This window comes from Propithecus coquereli, unplaced genomic scaffold, assembly GCF_000956105.1.
Source record: "Propithecus coquereli isolate 6110/MARCELLA unplaced genomic scaffold, Pcoq_1.0 Scaffold563, whole genome shotgun sequence".
Taxonomy (NCBI): Eukaryota; Metazoa; Chordata; class Mammalia; order Primates; family Indriidae; genus Propithecus; species Propithecus coquereli.
Window position 1 is genome coordinate 797,530 of NW_012151541.1, and position 20,118 is coordinate 817,647.

The 20,118-nt window shown below is 59.2% G+C and overlaps 1 protein-coding gene across 3 annotated transcripts in view; it reads right to left on the bottom strand.

Moving 5' to 3' along the window:
• Positions 1-293: 293 nt before the first annotated feature.
• CDK18 (cyclin-dependent kinase 18) overlaps positions 294-20,118 on the bottom strand; it is a 25,678-nt gene continuing 5,853 nt past the window's right edge. The window contains exons 1-16 of one of the 3 annotated variants that reach the window (XM_012657879.1): positions 19,037-19,107; positions 9,752-9,902; positions 9,451-9,593; positions 8,413-8,538; positions 7,516-7,572; positions 6,562-6,676; positions 6,279-6,373; positions 5,939-6,001; positions 5,181-5,304; positions 4,946-5,066; positions 4,043-4,140; positions 3,737-3,842; positions 3,572-3,614; positions 2,846-2,936; positions 2,443-2,520; positions 294-1,815 (exon numbers count right to left, since the gene is read on the bottom strand). In XM_012657879.1, the coding sequence (XP_012513333.1) occupies positions 1,781-1,815; positions 2,443-2,520; positions 2,846-2,936; positions 3,572-3,614; positions 3,737-3,842; positions 4,043-4,140; positions 4,946-5,066; positions 5,181-5,304; positions 5,939-6,001; positions 6,279-6,373; positions 6,562-6,676; positions 7,516-7,572; positions 8,413-8,538; positions 9,451-9,593; positions 9,752-9,875 (1,419 nt within the window). In that variant the 5' untranslated portion in view covers positions 9,876-9,902; positions 19,037-19,107 and the 3' untranslated portion in view covers positions 294-1,780. Of the gene's footprint in view, positions 1,816-2,442; positions 2,521-2,845; positions 2,937-3,571; positions 3,615-3,736; positions 3,843-4,042; positions 4,141-4,945; positions 5,067-5,180; positions 5,305-5,938; positions 6,002-6,278; positions 6,374-6,561; positions 6,677-7,515; positions 7,573-8,412; positions 8,539-9,450; positions 9,594-9,751; positions 9,903-19,036; positions 19,108-20,118 lie in introns of those variants that run through there. The other 2 variants (XR_001138051.1, XM_012657878.1) reach the window with 2 other exon arrangements.

Sequence of the window (20,118 nt, forward strand, 5' to 3'; positions counted from 1 at the left end):
GGGAGCCATCTGGTGCTGGGAACACAGGGGTCAGTCGCCGCAGCCGGACCCCAGGCCCCTGCCCAGGACTCCCCCTCCACTCTCCTGGCCATAGGCACCAACTTGGGCCAAGGCCAGGCCACAGATGAGACTCCGGGCCTGGGTCTCCTCCGCCCCCCCACAACCACCATCAGTGCTGCTCCCCCAGGGGTGACTTCTGGCCCTGAGCGCAGCAGCCTCCAGAATGCAGCAGCCCAGGGCGGGTTCAGAGACACACGCGGCGCAAACTCTCTTCACTTTATATATGTACACACATATAAGCAGCCCCGCCACGCTCATTAGGCCTGGAGTGGGGCCTTCGTTCTCCATCTTTGGCATCAATCTGTCAAAATCAGCTTTTCTGCATGAGACTGCTCAGTCCTTTCTGTACAACATGAATTAAATATATTATCTGTCTTCGCGCTGAGTCACAGGACATTCACAGTATAGGGGGGAGGAGGGAAGGGCTGGGGGAGCCCCAGGCTCTTCGGGGCCACTCCCCAGGCTGAGGAGTTGGGCTGGGCCTGGCCTCCCCTTGGCCTTGGCCATTCGAGGTCACCAAGTGTGCAGGAGACCTTGGGAACACAGAGGGGAGCCTTCTTCACGGGTCCCTCAGGCTCCCAGCTCTGGGGGTGGGGCTCTCAGGAACAAAGCCTGCTGCTGTCTCACCTTCCTCTACCTCAGACTGCGGTGTTTACACCCTTCCCTGTAGTGACCAACCTCTGGGGAGGAGGGGCAGGGGCAGGCTGGTACCAGGATCAGGTGAACAGACCCAAAGGGCTGGGAAGGAGGGGACAGGGGAGGCTGTGCCTGCCCCAGGGAGCTGAGGTTGCCCTGGCACCAGCGTCACGGTGACCCGCATGTCGTATCCAGAGCTGTCCCTAGGACCCTGCCCCAGGGCTGGCTAATCAGCGCTCAGGGATGATTAGATAAGCAGGAGCCACTCTCAGGAGGGGTGGACAGGCAGGTGCTGGGTCAGAGCTCCAAGGGCAGTGAGCGCTCTACCACCTGCCAATTTAAGGCAACTCCATCCAGACTGGGGACACGGGCTGGGGCTGGCTGAGACACAGCTGGGCATCTGCAGCATGCCAGCGCCGCTCAGCCTCCGCTCGAGCCAGACGGCGCACAGGGCCTCTGGCGTGGAGGGGACAGAGCAGGCTAGGGCTGACGGAAAGAGGAGGCGGGCTGCTATTCCTTCTTTGCTCTGGGGACACCTGCCCCTCAGGTGGGGGTGCGCTTTGTCACACAGGTGGGCATTAGGATTAGGGGATCCCAGACAAAGTGCCACGTCCCTCCCTGCTCTCAAAGGGGAAGTGCGGGCTCCAAGGGGCCAAAGGGGGAGGGTCTGCCAGACTAGCGAGGCAGGCAGGCCCTGGGGGGAAGCGTGGTGGAGCCTGATTCAGGGCATGGCGCCCAGCCTGCCACCTGGATTTCCCTGTCCGTGTGCGTCCTGCGCTGGTGCCTGGGCACTTCGGGGTGGACGAGAGTCCAAGGTCCCTCCCTGCCCCCTCACCTTCTCCCAGGGAATGGCTCGTGCCCAGCCCAGTGACGGAGGGGTCGGAGTCCAGGTGCAGGCCGCGGGGAGGCATGTGGGAAGCAGAGAGAAGAAACATCTGTGGCCAGCAGGGCTGCCCAGCAGTCTTCCGGGCTAGCAGTTAGCTCTGGTGCCTCAGTCCTCCGAGGGCCACACAGGCCCCATCCTACCCAAATTTGTGCTTGATGTGACCCCTTGTCCCTCAGGCTGCAGCAGGGTGGGCCCCGCTCAGAAGATGCTCTGCCGCCGGTTCTTCCCTCGTCCTGGAGAATGGAAGGGAGGAGGTGGGGCTGCAGGGAGGAGGCTGGGCCGAACGGTGTCCAAGATCAGCGGGGACAGTTCTCCCACACAGCCGCTCTGACAGAGCTGGCAAGGGCATGTGTTCAGGAGCCAGCAGCCCGGGGGTCAAATCCCATCTCTGCTGCCTACTAGCTGTGTTGACCGTGAGTCAACTCCCAGAGCCTCAGTTTCACTGACTGCGAAATGGAGAACATTCATAGTACCACCCTCAAGGGGTGTTTTGAGGATTAAAGGAGATGAAGCATGGGAAGCATTTGTTACATCCAAGGCCATGAGCTGTTCCACGGACAAAGTACCATTCTCCCGGGATGCAGACTGGGCAGCTCAGCGTTTGCAGAGAGCATGCATCTTTGCCGGGCCAATGCCAAATGTCCTGTTCTGTCTAGGGTGGGAGTTAAGGAGGGAGGGACTGGGCAAGGAGGCGGCCAGAGCAGGAGAAACTAACCCCTTCCCTGGCCCCCATGGGCCCCCGAAGGGAAGCCAGTGTCAGGGGGAGATGGATGAGGGACCCTGGGAGTCCCCACTGGGGAGGAATAGCTTGCCCTGGCTCCTCTAACGAGGGGAGGGAGCCGAGGAGCACAAGCCCCTACCTGGCTGCTGGAAGGCCAAGCCGCGGTAGCCTGGGTCCTTCTGGAGCTGGATCTCCTTCAGGGAGAAGATGGAGGCAGCTGGGGTGAGAGAACAGGCAGGGAGAGGGCTGTGTGGAGCTGGGCCTGCTCCTGGAGCAGGCTGCCCCCACGCCCACTGCGTGCACAGCTGGAGGCCCTTCAGGCAGCAGTGGCCCAGGAGGACCTACCTGGGCACTTCTGGCAGCATTTCTGCAGAGTCTGCCCCCTTAATTCTCAATAAGAACTCAAGGAGGGGAAGCCTGTGCCCCAGGCTGCTCAGCTGGACCCAGGGCCTCTGGCCTCTTTGTTACAGCTCTTCTGCCCCCACCTGCCACCCCCATTACTTGGCTCTGGGGTGGCCCTGCCCACCCCCCCAAACACTCACTGTCTTCGAGCTGGTGCACACGCTCTCCCAAAGACCGGAAGTAGGGGTGATTCAGGGCAGCCTCCGCCGATACACGACTCTTGGATTCATACTGAAAGGCACAAGGTGGGCTATTGGGCTCTGGCTAGGGGCCAGGGATGCCTCCCGGACAGCGCAACTCCTGTGCTAGGTTAGACGGCCAAGGTGGGAGGGACCTGAGTCTAACAGGTACCAGCCCCCACCTCCAGCCCAACTTCAGGCAGTCTCAGGGTCCAGGCTCCCAAGTCTCCACCCACCAGGAAAAATCAGAAATCACTTCCTCTTGGGATGGAAATACAGATGCTGAGGCCACTATGTTCATAACATGAATATTGGTAATATTCATATATAATACCAATAACTACCCTTTTTGTGTGCATTTCAAGACAGACACCACAGTAAGTGTGTCTCATAATCTCAATTTATCCTCACGACCATCTTATATAATATGAATTATTAATGTCACTCTGCAGGACACTGAAGCATGGAAGAGTAACTAGCCCAAAGCTACACAGCTAGCAAGTGGGTATGAACTGGGGTTTGGGTCAAACTGCACGGACTCCCAAGGTTGCGTTCGGACAGCAGCACTCCTCTCGGGCCTCAAGAGGGGAGAGAGCTCAGGGCAGATGTTTCAAAGACTTGTGGGCATGCTGAAGTTGGGGCGCAGGGGCGGGGTGGGGTATTGGACCCCGCTGGGAGGACGCTCACCAGGAGGAGGCCGGTCAGGAGGCTGATGCCATCAGTATCCAACCTGCAAGAAGGAGGCGCTGACACGGGCTTTGCCTGATTGGGCGTGGGGAGGGAGGCCACCTCCAGCAGGGACAGCCCGACCCCGGCAGGAGCAGGAGCGGGGCTACCTGGGGACGTGGCTACCTGGGGGCGTGGCTGATGAGCGGCTGCGGGAGGTAGCGGGGGAAGTTGTAGGTCCGGAACTCAGACAGGGCTGTCACGCCGGGCCACGTCTCTTCTGTAGGGGTCCCTGGGGAGACGACAGGGGTGGGGAGGGCGTGGTGAGGGGCCAGGGCCAGGGCGACTTGGCGGGGGTACCATATAGGAAGTGGGAGCAAGAGCTGGCCCCGGCCGCAGGCGTCCCCGCCCTGCCGAGGATGGGCCTTGAGGCACGGCTGGACGGAGCTCTGGCGCCCCTGGCGGTGAGCGGGAGGGCGGCAGGGGACTGACCGAGGAGGCGGAAGATGAGGTGCAGCTCCTCCTTGACCGTGGAGCCGGGGAACAGGGGCCTCCCCGTGGCCATCTCGTAGTGGATGCAGCCCACGCCCCTGCAGGGAGCAAGGGGCAGGGGCGGCGTCAGGCAGAGGTGGCCGCCCTTCCTGGGGCTGCTCCACCAGGGTACCCCTGACGTCCTGCCACAGGTGGCTGGCGGGGTCGTGGCCCCGGGGTGGGCGTGTGGCCCAGGGCCGTGGAGGCTCCTAGAGCTGCCCCGCTCCCACTACAGCCCCTCTCTGGGGGCTTCCCTGGGCCCTGGGAAGACATGGCCTCTCCCCTTTCACAGTGTGCGGTCTGGGTCCGCATAGCCAGCACCCATGTGGCGATTCCTTCAGCAGGGCGGTCTCAAACTCTCCCCACGTGTGCCCCACTGGAAGAGAGAAGTACAGAGGTCCGTTCTCCTGGGGAGCATGGGGCGTAGACATAGCAGCCATTCACCAAAAACCCGTGCTTTGGCTTTAAATTTGGGCTGATTTTTTATTTTACACCAAATCATATACCTGTTAATTTTAACGTAAAAATAATGTTTCCCTTCCAAAATTTTCACTCGAACTGATGCTTGGGGAAGATTCATCATAGTCACTGTAGGGGTCCCCTGCACCCTCAGGGGCTCTGGTACCCACCCTGGGGTGGCTCCTGGGGGAGCATTTGAGAAGCACAGCCTTGGAGGGTCTGTTGAAGCTGGAGAAACCCCAATCCATTTCAGACTTAATTTTTTAACATGCAGTTCAGCAGGATGCCACGTGGCTTTTAGTCAAAGGAGGTTAGGTGGTTCCTCTCCGCGCCCTTGGAGGCAGCGAAAGAGTCTGGAAGTGTGGACAGGCCCCTCCTCCCCGCACTGGTCCAGTGCTCACTCACCACATGTCAATGGGGGTGGAGTACTCAGTGGATCCCAGCAGCACGTCGGGGGGCCTGTACCACAGGGTCACCACCTCATTGGAGTAGGTCTTTGTGGGCACTGACTTGGCCCGGGCCAGTCCTAGGGACAGATGTGTCACTGAACCTCTGCCCACAGGTGCTTTGGGGTTGACCGAGAAGCCCTCCCCCACTACACCCCAACAGCATCAGACCCCCACTCTAGCCCTGGCCTCACCAAAGTCGGCCAGCTTCAGCTCCCCCCGCTCATTGATGAGCAGGTTCTGGGGTTTCAGGTCCCGGTGCAGGATCTTGCGGCGGTGGCAGTAGGCGAGGCCCCGGAGCAGCTGGAACATGAAAATCTGGGGAGGGGGGAAGAGAACGGTGAAGTGGAAGGTGGCCTGAGCCTCTGCCCCAAGGCTGGGACGGAGAGGGGGCAGGGACCTGGGGGGTCAGCACAAGTCCCTGGCTCTCCCACCCAGCCAGCAGCCCCATCCTGGGCCCCGTCACATCAGGGAGTCCCATCCAGAGGGGAGGACAGCAGCATGTGGAGGAGCGAGCGTGCAGGAGGCATGGCAGGAAGCCTGCCTGCGCAGGGTACATGTGCTTGATTCTTTAACAAACGCCGGAAGAGGCCGCCCATCCCGCCGAGCTTGCCCGGAAGCTCCTGTCAATCTGGCAGCTCACGCTTCCATCTGACCGATGGGGAAACTGATGCTCAGAGTCGGGGAGGGGGTTTTATACCAACAGCGAGACAGTGGCAGAGAGTGTGTGTGTGTGTGTGTGTGTGTGTGTGTGTGTGTGTGTGCCCGGGCTCAGGCGTTCAGTGCAGGTCCTGGACTCACTAAATAGCAGGGCCTTTTCCCTCCATCCTACGCTGCAAAGTCTGAGCAAGCCCAGCAGTCGGGTGCTGGTGGTGAGAGTGGGTTCCCATGCTGGGCTTCAGGACAGGGGGCTGCCACAATGGCTGGGGATCCCTGGTGCCAAAGCCCTCACCTTGACATTGTGCATGCTCATGAGGTTTCCACAGTGGTCCAGGTACTGCTTCAGGTCACTGTCCTGGAACACAGAGCCTAGCTCAGTCCCATCCTGGTCTGACCTGTGGCCAGAAGCCCAGACACGGGCTGAGGAGGAAGCCCCTCCCTGGGTAGGGCCCAAGCCCACGGTCCCTGGCTCCGAGCTGCCCCTTAGCCTGAGCTCTTGGCCCATCCTGCATCCTGAGAACCTGATTCTAGAACAGGGCCTGGGCCACCCCCACCCCACCTCTCCCACTCCCTCAGCCGCCTACCCCCCGATCCTCCCATGCCCACCTCTCTCCCAAGGGAGCCCAACTTACCAGGTACTCAAACACCAGGGTGAGGGACCGATCTGTATGGATGAGGTCGTGCAGGGTCACGATATTGGCGTGCTTCAAGTTCTTCAGGAGAGACACTGTGGGGAGATGGCCCACCTGGGTCCCTGGGACCCCACATGCCCCTCGTACCCTTTCTTCTGGGGGTCACCACCAGGAGTGCCTGTTCCCGCAATGACACTCCACCCCAGGTTCCCCCTGGGGCCCAGGCCGATGAACCCCTCCTCCCGATGCCCCCGGGGGGACTGTGGGACCCAGGACGCTGTACCCTCTCGGATGGCAGTGCAGGGTGCCCCCTCCTCGTGCTCCAGCCGGATCTCCTTCAGGGCCACGAGGTTCTCCGTCAGTTTGCTGCGCCCTTTGAAGACTGTGGCATAGGTGCCCTGGGATGAAGAGCCCCATTGGCCCCGGGCACATTCAGGTCCTGCTGTCCTCTGTCCAACGCCTCCCTTGTGTGCCTCGATTTGGGCTATGACTTGGGCCTGAGTGCCCTTCCTCCCTTCACTGAAATGCTGGGTCTTCTCCAAAGCCCACTTCTCCCTGGGAAGTGTCCCGCACAACTCCCCAGTGAGAACTCACTGCCCCTCCACTCAGCCCAGCACACTAGGCGCCCCTCCGCTACAGCTCCAGTTCTGTTCTTCCTCATACTGCGCTGCGTTCCCATGCAGGCCCACTCTTTGGGCTTCTCCAGGGAGTTTCCTCTGCAAACCTTCGCCCAGCCCAGGCCTCTCACACAAAGCCAGGCACAGTGACGATGGAAATATCCTGGTGACACAGCACTTGCTACAACACGTGCCAGGCATGTCTACGTGCCGTACACACACGTGTTCTAGCAACCTATTCAACCCGCACAACAACGTGATGAGGTAGAACAATTACTATCCTCGTTTGACAAAAGAAGAAACTGAGGCACAGAGAAAGATCGTGTAACTCGCCGAAGGTCACGGAGCTAGTAAAGGGTGGCGTTGGGATTCAAACCCAGGCAGGAAGTACTTGTAGGAAAAAAAAAGACCGGATTCTGCCCAGGGCCCAGGGGCTACCCTATCCTCACCCCCTCACTTGGCATCTGGGTCTACCAGCACCTGCCAAGGCTGGGCAAGACCCTGCACCTCTCTCTATGGGGCAGAGTCCAGGAGAGGGCAGATTAGGGAGGGCCCACAGGCCCTGCCCCTCCTCTGAACCGTCCTGCACGGCTGCCCTCCGACCAAACCCAGCCTCTTACCTCCCCCAGTTTGTCCAGTTTCACGTACGTTTCCAGTTTCCCAAAGCCGATATCTGACTGAGAGGGAGAGACATAGGGTGCCGTGAGCTTGAAGGCCCACCAGCCCCCAGACACAACTCTCCCACCCCCAGCCTCGGGGGGGAAGGGAATGAGACCCCATCCTGGAAAGGGGTCCTTCCTCCTGTCCTTCCCTTTTATCCCTGTGACAAAAGAAAAAGCTCCTGGGCGTGTGTTTCTTCTTCCCACGACAGCCAAGGGTGTGCAGCTCGGAGCTGTGGCACCTGGGATTGCTGCACGCCTGGGTTCTACCCTGTGCGGCAGAACAATTACTATCTTTGTTTGACAAAGGAAGAAGCTGTCGTCTGCCTTACTCAGACTGCTGGCTCCTCCAGGGCAGGCGCCGTGTCTTTTTCTCCACTGTGTCCGGTTCAGAACCCACCTCCCTGACAGTCTCTCATGAGCACGCTTCTTCTAGCTCAGGCGCACCCAACCCTGAACAAGACAGATTCCTGGACGCCCCACCCACCCGCCTACCCGGAGAGCTGATTCTGTAGCTGTCTGGAGTGAGACCCAGAGTCTGTTCTGTAAGATGCTCCCAAGCACCTCTGACAGGTAGCTAGGACTGCAAAGCACACGCCAGCTGGCCTATTGATCTTATCCAGGTGGAGACCCTAGGTTAGCTCAGCTCCAGCCCAGGTGGGACCCATCTAGGGAATGGATGTTGATCTAGGAGGAGCTACTTGAATGCACTAGGGCCAGCAGGTGGCGCCAGAGGCCCAGGAATCCTCCTGGAAAGCCCTCCAGGCCTCAGCTGGGACAGGAAATGCCAGGACGGATTGGTCCATGCTGGGAAGGAGGCGTCCCACCGTGACAACCTCTGACCCTCTTGGGACTCACCAGGGAGGCGCGGCGGGACATGCGGCTGAGTGGCTTGGGGAGGTCTGGGCTCTCCAGCTGTAGCTTCTGCAAGAATTCCTGGGGCAGGCGGATATCCATGGGCAGAGAGAGCCTCTTGCTGATGTCCTGTGGTGACCGAGATAAGATGGGGACACCGTTGTTGGCTCCAGGGTAGCTGGGGCTGTGGGACGCTTGCCTCTGGACCTAGCTTTCCCTGTAGAACAACCACGGCAGGGCCAACCACAGGCTGTGGGTCAAGGTTGTGCTCAGAGACATATACATGAAAGCCTGGGGTGGCTGTGTGACCTTAGGAGGTTCCTTCCCCTCTCTGGGCCACAGTGTCTCCATCTGTACAACATATATCTCATGCCTTTACAGACACTGTGATTCTATAAGCGTATTTTTCATACACTTGCACACATCTCTGTGGATCATAGACTATAGTCAGGTTGTTTAGCCTTTGCTATGTTCCAGGAATGCTCTAAGCACTTGGCATAAACTAACTCATTTAATCCTACCAATGACTGTTTTATGTTTTTTATTTTTATTTTATTTGAGACAGAGTCTTGCTCCGTTGCCCGGGCTAGGGTGCCGTGGCGTCAGCCTGGCTCACAGCAACCTCAAATGCCTGGGCTCAAGCGATCCTCCTGCCTCAGCCTCCCGAGGAGCTGGAACTATAGGTATGCACCACCATGCCCAGCTAATTTTTTCTATTTTTAGTTGTCCAGCTAATTTCTTTCTATTTTTAGTAGAGACGGGGTCTCGCTCTTGCTGAGGCTGGTCTCGAAGTCCTGACCTCAAGAGATCCTCCCACCTGGGCCTCCCAGAGGGCTAGGACTTCAGGCGTGAGCCACCAGGCCTCGATGACTATTTTAAAGACGGAGACGGTGGTACACAGAGGTTGAGTAACTTGCCCAAAGGCTCAGAGCCAATCAATGGCCGAGCTGGAGTCTGAACCCATGGAGCCCGGCTCCAAGGCAACCACCCTCCTGCGCACACATCCTGGATGCGTCCACCACCCTCTCTGGAGCCCCTCACCTCCATGGAGAAGCGACGCTGGTTCTGCCGTCGCCGGTACTGCATGCCAGGGGACGGCTGCCCGGGCTCCTCGCCGCTGTCTGTTGGGGAGAAGGTGCTGGGCTCCAGCGGGGGGTCTCTGCCAAGAGGACCGAGCTGCAGGTCTGAGAGGGACAGGCATCAGCTTCCCTCCCTGCCACTCTGCCCCAAGGGAGAGGTGGGCAGCCCACTTCCCCCTCATCCCCTCCCCTAAGGCCAGTGGGGACGGGGCCTGGGGGGATGTCAGGGTGGGAGAGGCCTGGGGCAGGCCCAGACCCCTCACCCTCGTTCCTCCGGTTGTGGAGCTGGTTGAACTGCTCTGTGAATTCAGCCAAGGACTCCTCGATGGTCTCGGTGCGGGGCACTGACAGGGAGAAACGGCGCTTGAAGTTCTTCATCTTGTTCATGATCGCCAGGGACCAGGGGGCTGGGTCCTGAGACGGGCGGGAGGTGTGACAACAGCGGGTGAGAAGCACAAGGCCACAGGTCACCGTCCATGCCCACTGCGAATTCAGCTCGTCTTCCCGTCGAGCTCTGTGGCCCTGCACGCCCCCCGGGGCCAGGGTTGTGTCTTCTCCAAAGTTCAAGCCCCCTGAGGGCAAGTCCTGCCACTCTTCTGCCCATTGACTCTCAGCGCCGACCCCCCTCCCCAAATTCCCTTCCCCGGGGAGATGGTCCCAATGGGTACCAACTAGTCCGGCAAAGTCCTCACCGTGATAGTGGGTACGATGTGCAAAGAGGTTCCTGGAGCCCCCCGCCCCGACATTAACTCTTTAGCTACTAGAGATGTAGAGAGTTCTGGGGGAAGGGCTGGGGTGGCAGGGTGGGGGTGGGGGACCAGAACCGGGTGGTCCTCGGACAAGCAGCCCTTTACCAACTCGTGTGCAAGAGCTTGAATGTGTCACCAGCCAGTAAGCCTTGCTGATCCAGCCCATACGCTGAACATCAGCTTGGCTGACACCCTTGGGACACAGTCCGGTCCCAACCCCATTTCACCCTGATACTGACACCTGAAGGTCCCCTTTCTGGTTTGGCCCAGGTCCCCAGAAGGCAGGAAAAGAGAAAAAGGATGAGAGAGGGGAAGTGTGCATAGGAACTAGCCTAGCCCCATTTCCTCTCCAGCTGAAATGTGGGAGGTCAGGAGCAGTGGAAGTTTCTCAGGGGAAGCATGGAAGTTTGCCAGAAAGAGACGGGCCCAGGGAAGGGGAGGCCTGAGCCCTGCGGCTCCTCCCGTGCAACAGCCCTCCAAGCAGGCAGGCAGGGTGTCCTCTGCCCGAGAACACCAAAGAGGAGAGGGCAGAGCTGCTCTGCTCATCGCCGGGCCCCTTCCCCAGACAGAAAAGGTTTTCTCCACCAGCAACTCTGCTCCTCTTCCTTCTGAACGAGAGGACACCCTGCTGGTCCCCTGCTGGTCCCCAGTGAGACCTGCGCCACTGCTTCTTCCCACAGACCCTCCCTTCTCCCTCCTGCCCCGAAAACACAGAGTGGGTCCTGCCCTCCCTCCACGTCCCTCCAGGCCTTCATAGGTGCTCTGTGCAGCCGCCCCCTCATCCTGCTCTGCCTACACTGCCCTTGGCTGCAGTGGGGGCTGGGACCAAGGGGCCTCTCAAGGGCCCCCACCCACACCCACCAAGAAGGCACCAGGGGCCAGCCCAGTAATGGGAGGGGGCCACCCTACACCCCCTCCCAGCTGTCACCCATGCACCAGGCACAGCGCACCCCTGGAGGATGCTCTCAGCCCTGCCACTGGCCAGCACCTAGTTGCCAAGGTAACCAGGCCCCTCCTGAATCCTCCCGATTTAAGGGATTATGGGTCAGTAACATGTTTGCTTTACTAAATGATCACATCCTTCCGTCCTTAGCCAGCCTGAAAAGGGTCGTCTCCCCAGCTCTGCATGGTCCAAGCTACCCCCAAATGCAGCTCGGCTGTGGCCCTCCAGCTCTCCCAAGCCCAGAGACTGCGTATAGCCAGGCCCTCCTTCATCCAGGTGGCATGTTTCAGAGCAGAGGCCTCAGTCTGCACTGCCGGCCGGGCCCTGAAGTCTCACTGAGTTCAGCTCAACAGACACGAATTGAGCACCTACTATGTGCCAGCGTTGTGCTAGGCACTGGGGCTATAGAGGTGAGTGTGGTCCCTGTTCTCAAGGAACTCAGGGGCTAGGGGCGCCTGTTCTGATAAGAAGGTAGCTGAGAGCACTATTCCAGCTCCCCTGGCATAGCCCACCGGCCTTGGTCTTTCCTGATTCTCCCTCCCCAAACTCATCCCCGCCAGCCAATCTCAGCCACTCCTTCGTGGCTGCTCTCACCCAGATTCTATAACCAAGGCTCTGAGGATGGTGCCTGGGAAAACTCATTTTTAAAAAGCAGCTCCAATGATCTGCACGTGGAGCCATGATCGGAGGCATCTGAGGTCCAGGTAAGGGATGTTTATCGGCCCAGGTTTCCGGATTGCCCTACTGTGCTGGCGTGGGGAACCCTTAGAGCCGGGGAGGGGGCTTCGCTTCTCCTGAGTGAAGCAGGAGACCCCCCACAGGAGGGGACAGTCTCTGCCCTGGAAACAGGAAGAGGCTCATGCGCACTGCACAAACCGCTGCCCAGGCCCTGGTCATGGTTAGCCTAGTGGGGGTGGGCGAGGCAGGCACTGGGCTCCTGGGGTTCGAGCTCTGCAGGAGGGACCAGCCACACCCCTTTCTAAAAACAGGGCTTCCCCATAAAACTGTCCTGCAGTCTGGGATTTATGGGATGGCATGTTGGGTTCCTGGCTCAGGAATCTATCAGTAGCTGCCATAAATCTCACACCCTTGCTCTTGCTTGTGGGGGAGGGGAGGGGAGCTCATTAAAAGCCTCTGGGAGGGAGGCCCCCAATTTCTGCAAATCAAAGGAGAACCAGCCCCAGTCACACCTGCTCTCTCCATGGTTTCCGGCATGGTTAGGAGCAAGGACCACCAGCTTCTACCTGGGGTGGGGTGACCAGCTTGTTCCTGGGGTGGGGTGGTGGGTGGGACGGGGAGCCAGAGAGAGGGTGAAACTAGGGGAGCAGACTTGAGCAGGAGTGTGGGGCCAAGTGACGCAGAGGGATGGGGACCAGCTGTGGTCCACCCGCAGGAGAAGAGACCCACAGGAAGTGGCTGTCACTGTAGCAGGAGGTTTGGAGGTCAGATGTAGGGATGGACTTCCTGATGGTGACAGAGGGGCAGGCGGCAGGGGGTGGTAACCACGGCAGAGAGTGGATGCCTCTCTGCTGGGGACAATCGGGGCATTGAACCCGGCAGGGTCTTGGGTGTGACAGGGCAGACCGGGCAGTGAATAGTCTGTTGTTCCCTAGGTCAAGACACAAGATGCCTCTGTCACTTTTCCCTTGGGAGAGTCAGCTCCTCAGATATGGGGGTAGAGGGGGAAGGGAGACAGGAAAGAGGCCTGTCACCTTGGTGCTGTCTGCCCCTCACCCCCAACCAGGGACAGAAGGGCTCAGTGTGACCCAGCCTGAGGCCAGCTCAGGGCCGGGCACAGTGCAGCCTTTGTCCCCAGGCCAGGGAGCCATCTGGGGCTGTCCCCGTGCAACTGGTGCCAGGGGAAGAGGGCAGTGGGCACCCAGGGATGCTGGCCTGGCAGGGGTCGGGTGGGGGCGGGTGAAGGAGCAGAGCTCCCCCGAGGAGCTGCAGGGGTGGGCAGGTGGACTCCCAGCCAGCCTTCCCTCCTGCCTCCCTGCCCAGGTAGGTCAGCAAAGCAATCAGCCTGCCTCCTGTCACTTCCTCCTGGGCACACACCAGCCAGCCCAGAACTTCCTCCTGGTGCCAGAGAAGCGGGTGCCACAGGAGGAGGAAGGAAGAGCCAGGCCGGGAGGAAACCCAGCACTTGCCAGAGGCCACTGTGCACCCAGCAGGGCAGGCGCTTCCGGAGCCTCCGCTCCATCCCTTGCTCAGGGAGGACGCGAGGCTCGGAGAGGGCAACTGACTGCTCAAATCACACAGCCATTTCCTGGTTGTTGCCAAGTGCACAAACTGTGACCACATCGCTCCTTTCGTCTCCCAACTGGAGCCCTCCCCACCCCTGCCCGCTCCCTGTGGCCTGGGCTCTAAGCGCTTTCTCCTCCAGGTGCCCCCACTCCCACTCTGAATTATAGTAAAAGCTGACCGACCCGGGTTCAAACCCTGATGCCCCACCAGCAGGCTGTGCGATTGCAGTGAAGTTATATAATCCCTCTCAGGCTGCGCCCTAATTCATTCAACGATTACTGAACACCTGCTACCTGCCAGGCACTGTGGCAGGCCCTGACAATCCACAGGTGAGGGAAGCAGATGTTAATTCCTGCCCTCGTGTGCTCTAACGGGGACAGGGGGCGCAGACAATAAACTCAATAAATAAATGAAACACGCAGTGTGGAAGACGGTGGCGAGTGCAATGACGGCAAGCAGGGAAGGGGGCGCTGTGAGGGGTGCTGTTGCAAGCTTAAGCGGGGCGGTCAGGAAAGGCTGGAGAAGCAGGGCAGTGAGAGCACAGCAGGTGCAAAGGTCCTGGGGCAGAAGTGAATCTGCTATGATCTAGGAATGGCAGCTGGCCCGAGAGGAGGCCAGACGGGACCACGGAGCAGCTGCGTTGGGCCTCATGGGCACAGGAGGGTTTGAGCAGATGAGTGACATGATCCCGCTGAGATTTTAATAGGCTGCTGTGTTGAGAACAGACTGGGTATGAGCGAGGGGAAGGCAGGGGGCCCAGCCAGGAGCCTGCGGCAGAGGTCCGGGGAGCGATGGTGGTGAAGAGTGGCTGGATTTGGGGTATATTTTGAAGGTGAGGCCAAAGGGATTTGCAGACGGATTGTTTTTCGGGGGTGAGAAAGGAGACAAGCATGACTCTGCAGGGTTTTGGACAAGCAGCTGGGAGAACAGAGCAGTCATTCAAGGAGATGAGGACTTCTGGGATTGGAGGTTTTGGTGGGAAGACCAGGAGTTGGGGCTTGGGCAGGTTAAGTTTTCGACGTCCGACAGCATCTGAGGGAGCCAGCACAGCAGAGTGCTGGTACGAGGAAGACGTCCGGTAAAGGTTGGCTCTCTCCTCTCGAGCTCCTGCTCAGACGAAAAATATTCCAGAAAAGAAGCCCCATATAAATTTCACCCAACATCCCTTCCAGACGCCCTTGCGGTAAGGAGTTTTGAGACCCCAGGATGGAAGCGGGCAGAGGGCTGGAGCATGGCCGCCCATCGGCAGTCCTGAACTACCAGACCGAGAAGGGGGAAGGCCAGGGAGGCGGGGTCCCCCTACCCAGACACTCTGCAGGGCCACGCAGGGTGGGGCTCGTGCAAGGCAGGGCAACCCGGTCTCCTGGTGGGCAGCTCTCACCCCCATCTTAGGAGAGGAAAAGCTCCACAGAGCAAGCCATGAGGGCTTCAGGGGCCCACTGCCCAGGCAGTATGGAAGCTCAGCCTACTGTCCCCACCCCTGGGACAACCTGTGCCAGGCCCTAGACCCAATACCTACCCTGGGGCTCGAAGCCCTGGGAGACCCTGACCTGGAGGCCGTGGAGGCAGAGAAGGCGGTTGGCGGAGCATCGAGGGGACCCAGGAAGCAGCCTCGGACTGCAGTTCTGACTGCAGACTGGGGCGGAGGGCAGGAGGGGCAGCTTCGCTTCCCAACCTCCAGGGGCCAGGCTTGGAGACACCTCCCGGCAAACCCGTTCAAGACGGCCCTGTGCCTTCCTCTTGCACAAAGCCCCAATCCCCCAGCCTGCACCAAGGCCCTTCAAGATCTGGGGCCCTTCCTCTCTGGCTGCACCTCTCCCCACTCCCTGCCACGCCGGCTCTGTTCCAGGCAAGCTCCTCACACGCTGTTCAGGTCTCGGGTCTACAGAAGCTTCCCCAACCCCTCAGGCCCGCCAGGTGCCCCTCCTCTGATGGACATGACTTTCCAACTGTCTGCCTTGCCGGGAGCACTTTGGTGCCTATGCCTAGCGCTGGTAGCATACAGCAGGCACCACGTGTCTGCTTTATGAGCACATGTGGAGCACCTACTATATTCCAGGCCCATGTTTAATGCCTTCCCAAGTCTGTCTTTTTGTTGTTTTCTCTTCTTTTTGATCTTGGTCTCTGTGGGTCCAAGGGAAGGGTTCGAGGGATATATTATAACTTGTGAGTGCCCACTTTCTGAAGCCCAGAGGGGCCTGACCTTCAGTCCCAAAGACTGACCGCCAGCCAGGGCTGACACCCTCTGCCTCCCAGTCCCTGCCCCCACCTGCGTCGCTCAGCCACTTTGGGCCTTGGGTGAGTTCCAAAGAACTAGAGGCCATGGATGACCAAGTTTGCAGGCGTCATCAGCTGGGTCCTCCATCATCAGCTGGGGCCTTGGAGAGGTTCCCTCCTCCCAGGGAGAACTGTGCCTGCAGGCAGCTTGCAGATACCATCTCTTCCTTCATCCTCTAACTGACCCTGTTCTGCACAGCTGGAGGCTTTAGAGCCCGTGACAAACCTCAGGGGAAGCCAGTCACCCCTTGGCTGCCTGGAGCTTGGCAGCAGCGGCGGCAGCAGCCTTAGAGCCCCCGTCACTGACCTCGCCCTGCCCCCGCCTGGATGAGAGGCTGTGGGCTTGGAACCCTCGGGGTGGCCAGCACTGAGGAGGACAGCCAGGCCCACAGTCACCCTGCCAACGAACAGATGCTCCAAACAGTGACGGAGCTTGGAGAAGATTCCCACAGCTTCTGTTGGGAATGCAGGAAGTAGGCGGGGAAGGCCTTCCGGGAGCAAGCTGGGTAAACCTGCAGGAAGCCTGGTCAGGGGGCAGTGTCTGGGGCTCAGGGTCACCCCTGCTCTGGACAAGTGCATCACTGTCCCCTTCAGTGTCTCACTCTGACCAGAGATGTCCTGCAGTGAGGGCCACATGCTCTCAGCCCTGCTCTCCAAAATTCCCTACCATTTGGTATCTGGAAGAAACCCCACTTACTAGCACTGTGACCTGGAAAGACACCTCATGCCTCAGTTTCCTTGCCGCTAAGTGGGAATGATACTTAACCTCCAATTCAACTGCCCCCAGGCTGCTAGACTTAACTTTCTCAGCTGCTTTCTGATGATGTCGCTCTCCTGTTTAAAATCCCTCAAAGCTAACACTGCCCTTAGGAAAAAGTCTGAACTCCAGGGCCGGGCAGACCGGACTCTTGCGTTTGGACCCCTGTCTTCTTCTGAAGTGTCAGCTCTCGCCCCTCCCCGGAGGGTCCCGTTTCATGGAACGTACCTGGCATTCCCAGAGCAAACCACACTCACACCCCACGGCTTCGCACACGCCATTCCCCTGGCCTGGCACGCCCTTCCTCACTTTCTCCCTGGGCGAAACCACTCCCAGACTCAGGTCAAGTGTCATTTCCCCCCCGAGAAGCTACGCATGCATGACCACACCTCCTTCTTCTAGGTAAAATTAGACGCTTCCTGCTTGTCATTTCCACAGCAGCCTCGTAACGAGCCTGCGATGTCCGTCAGGACCAGAACGGGGTCTTCACGTTCTTGTTTCCCTGGCGCCTTACGTCGCGTAAGGAACCCACTCAGTGTTCGTGGAGTGAATGCACGACGCTGAGCCACTGTATCGTGATGACTTATTTAAGCCTCTTTCCTCCAAAGATATATAAACATTAGACCCCTCAAGGACAAAGACCGTATCTTAGTCACCTTTAAGCTCTAGGACTGTGGTCCCCAAGCCCCAGGCCGCAGACAGGGACCAGTCAGTGGCCTGTCAGGAACCGGGCCCCTCGGCAGCAGGTGAGCTACGTTTGCAGACGCCCCCATCACTCACTCCACAGCCTGAGTTCCACAGCCTGAGCTCCGCCTCCTGTCGGATCAGTCACTGTCTCCCATCACCCCCAGGAGGGACCCTCTAGTTGCAGGAAAACAAGCTCAGGGCTCCCTCTGATTCTGCATTATGGTGACTTGTATAATTATTTCATCATATATTACGATGTAATAATAATAGAAACAAAGTGCACAATAAATGCAATGCTCTTGAATCATCCTGAAACCATCCCCCACCGCCCGTCCATGGAAAAAACTGTCTTCCATAAAACCGATCCCTGGTGCCAAAAAGGCTGGGGACCGCTGCTCTAGGACACACTGCCACGTGCAATAAATGCTGGTGCCCCTCCTTCCACTTCCAGGCGGACCGGGCACGTGTTTCTAGGTGTGTCTTCTCCTCTCTAGGCCGGCTCCAGTCTAGTTAGCACTCGCGCACAGCGGGGCCCGGCCCAGCCCTCCTGGGCACACCAGAGCAAGCCTGGGCTGTCCAGTCAACGGCCTAGACGCCCTGGGCGTCCTTCCTCCTCAGTGCTCTTGGGTCTCAGAGAGAAATGGAATGCAGGCAAGTGGGCTGGGGACCAGGGGTTAGCCAGACAAGTGCCACTCATCACCAAGACTCAAGTCGGGCGTGACTGTGACCTCTTCTCGGATGCCTTCCACATGCCCCTCGCGTCTCCTCCAGCCTGGAACTCCGCCATCCCCAGCCAGGTGAGGGCCGCGGCCCTGTGCTCCCCGTGCTGTAATTGTTTGCTTGTCTGTTTCCCTGCTTTGCCCTTGAGCTTGTGAAGGGCAAGGGCTGGGTCTGACTCATCATTACACCCCCAGAGCCTGACCCAGAGTGCACCCTGGAAGGACCAGCGAAGAGTATATGAGAGCTGCTCAAGGCCTCGGCTGAAACTGAACCCTCCTCCCCGGCCAGCTCGCGGCCTGACAGCAGTGGGGGCGGGGACCTGGGGCAGTGGGGGCAGCTTCCGGCCCGGCAGCAACTCCCCAAGTGAGGTCTGCAGAGCTCTCTGGGCTGCATGAGAAAACCCCTAATGGGAGGGTTTCCGTGTGTTGAGCTGGGGCCTCCAGGGCTGGTGGGGAAGGGGATAGCAGGGACCCGGGGCCGTCCTCCTGGGCTCCCGTCACTCAGGCTGGATGCCCAGGCCCCACAGGGCAGGGGCACTGCCAGGCTCAGACTCTGGCCTCGACCCCTGCAGATGACCCCTCCTGACTATTCACTGCCTCGCTTCTCGCCCCTCTGTGTGGCCCACATCAGTCCACTGACGTCCACACTGCTGCTCTCTGGCCTCCTGAGGATCAAGGAATAGAGGTCGGATAGCATCTTCTGGTATTTTCCTTCTGACCCTTTTTGGGGACCCGGCTAAAGCTGGTCTGCAATCTTTGAGGAGGCTCTGGATTTCCACGTGACAAGAAGGCACAAGGTGCCTTGCTGTCAGCTCTGGTCCTGGGGGTACAGAACATCCCAGAAGCAGGAGCAAGGGGCCAGGGCAGGCCTGGCCTCCATCTCCCACATCCTCCCGCCTCCAGACAAGGCCGCCTGGCTCTCGCAGCCAGAGGAGGCCCTCTCCACTCCTGTCGGCAGCCCTCTTTCAAGACCCTCAGCAGAGGCCCTTCTTCTACGTTGCCCGGCATTTTCAAGATCCCACAGTCTGGAACTTTTCCCTAGTTCTTCCTTAAATCCCAAAGGAGACAGGCTCCCATCTGTCTCCTCTCTGTTTGCTTTAGGACAGACGCTGATGCCGCCATCTTTTATACAACACGTCTGAGACGAAATAATGAGCATTAAGTTCCCTCACCCTTTGGCCTTCCCTGGGCCAGATATGAGACGCCAGCTTTCCTGGTGGCTTGTCATGGGATCTTTGTTCACATCTCTGGTTTTCTCTCCATGCCCAACTTTAGCAACAGAGCTGCGGGGGCCTTTAAGGCCTGGCATCCCTGGGGACGTCTCAGTCTCATGAGTGGGGCTGGGGGGAGGATTTCCCAGCATCTCTAAACCATATTCCTATTTATACTCCATCCCCCCCCCAATCTGGCCCACACCACCCCATGCCCATGTTCCGACAGGAACCCCTGGCCAATCTTCTCCAGCCTTCCTCGTTCCCATCTGAGCGACTGCTCCCAAAGAGCAGCTTCATCTTCTCTCCAACAGCAATGCCCCCGCTCCTCTGACCAGCCCCCCGGCTCTGGCCATTGGATCGCGCCTCCTCTCCCTCTGCATGCGACGCATGGGCCTCCCTCCCGCCAGGCTGGGCCCAGGTGGCCACTGCGGCCTGCACTGCCTCCCCACCCCTCCCTGCCTCCTTGGGGGAGCCTCTGAACATCTCACAGTTGTTCAACTGTCCCCTGTCGGGGTCACTTACTAACCTGGGCTCAGGAACCTCATGAGGAGGCGCTGGTGTCTTCTAGTCACTCACTCATTTGACAGTCACCTGCTCAGCACCAGGCACCGTCCCAGGCTCTGTGCCTCAGACTCTGCCCCTCAGCCTCCATGATAACTTGGCCTCCTGGGTCTCTTTCTCCCTCCCAGGTCTGGTGGACTCATTTCTTCTACCTGTCCATTGAATGACAACACTCCCAGAGTTCCCTCTCCGGCCGCTTGCTCTTCCCCTCTCTGCATGCTTCCTGGGTGACCTCATCCCCTCACGTGGTAGAAACCACCACCACATGCTGATGACTCCCAGACCTACAGCTCTGGCCCCACCAAGCCTCTGTGCCTCAGATGCACAGGTCCGACTGCCTGCCGGGCACCTCTGCCTGGATGTCCCCCAATGGTACAGTTTTGAGATGTGTTTTTTGGTTTTTTGCTTTTTTTCTTAGAAAAAGACAGGGTTGTCTTGCTCTGTTGCCCAGGCTAGAGTGCAGTGGCATCGGCCTAGCT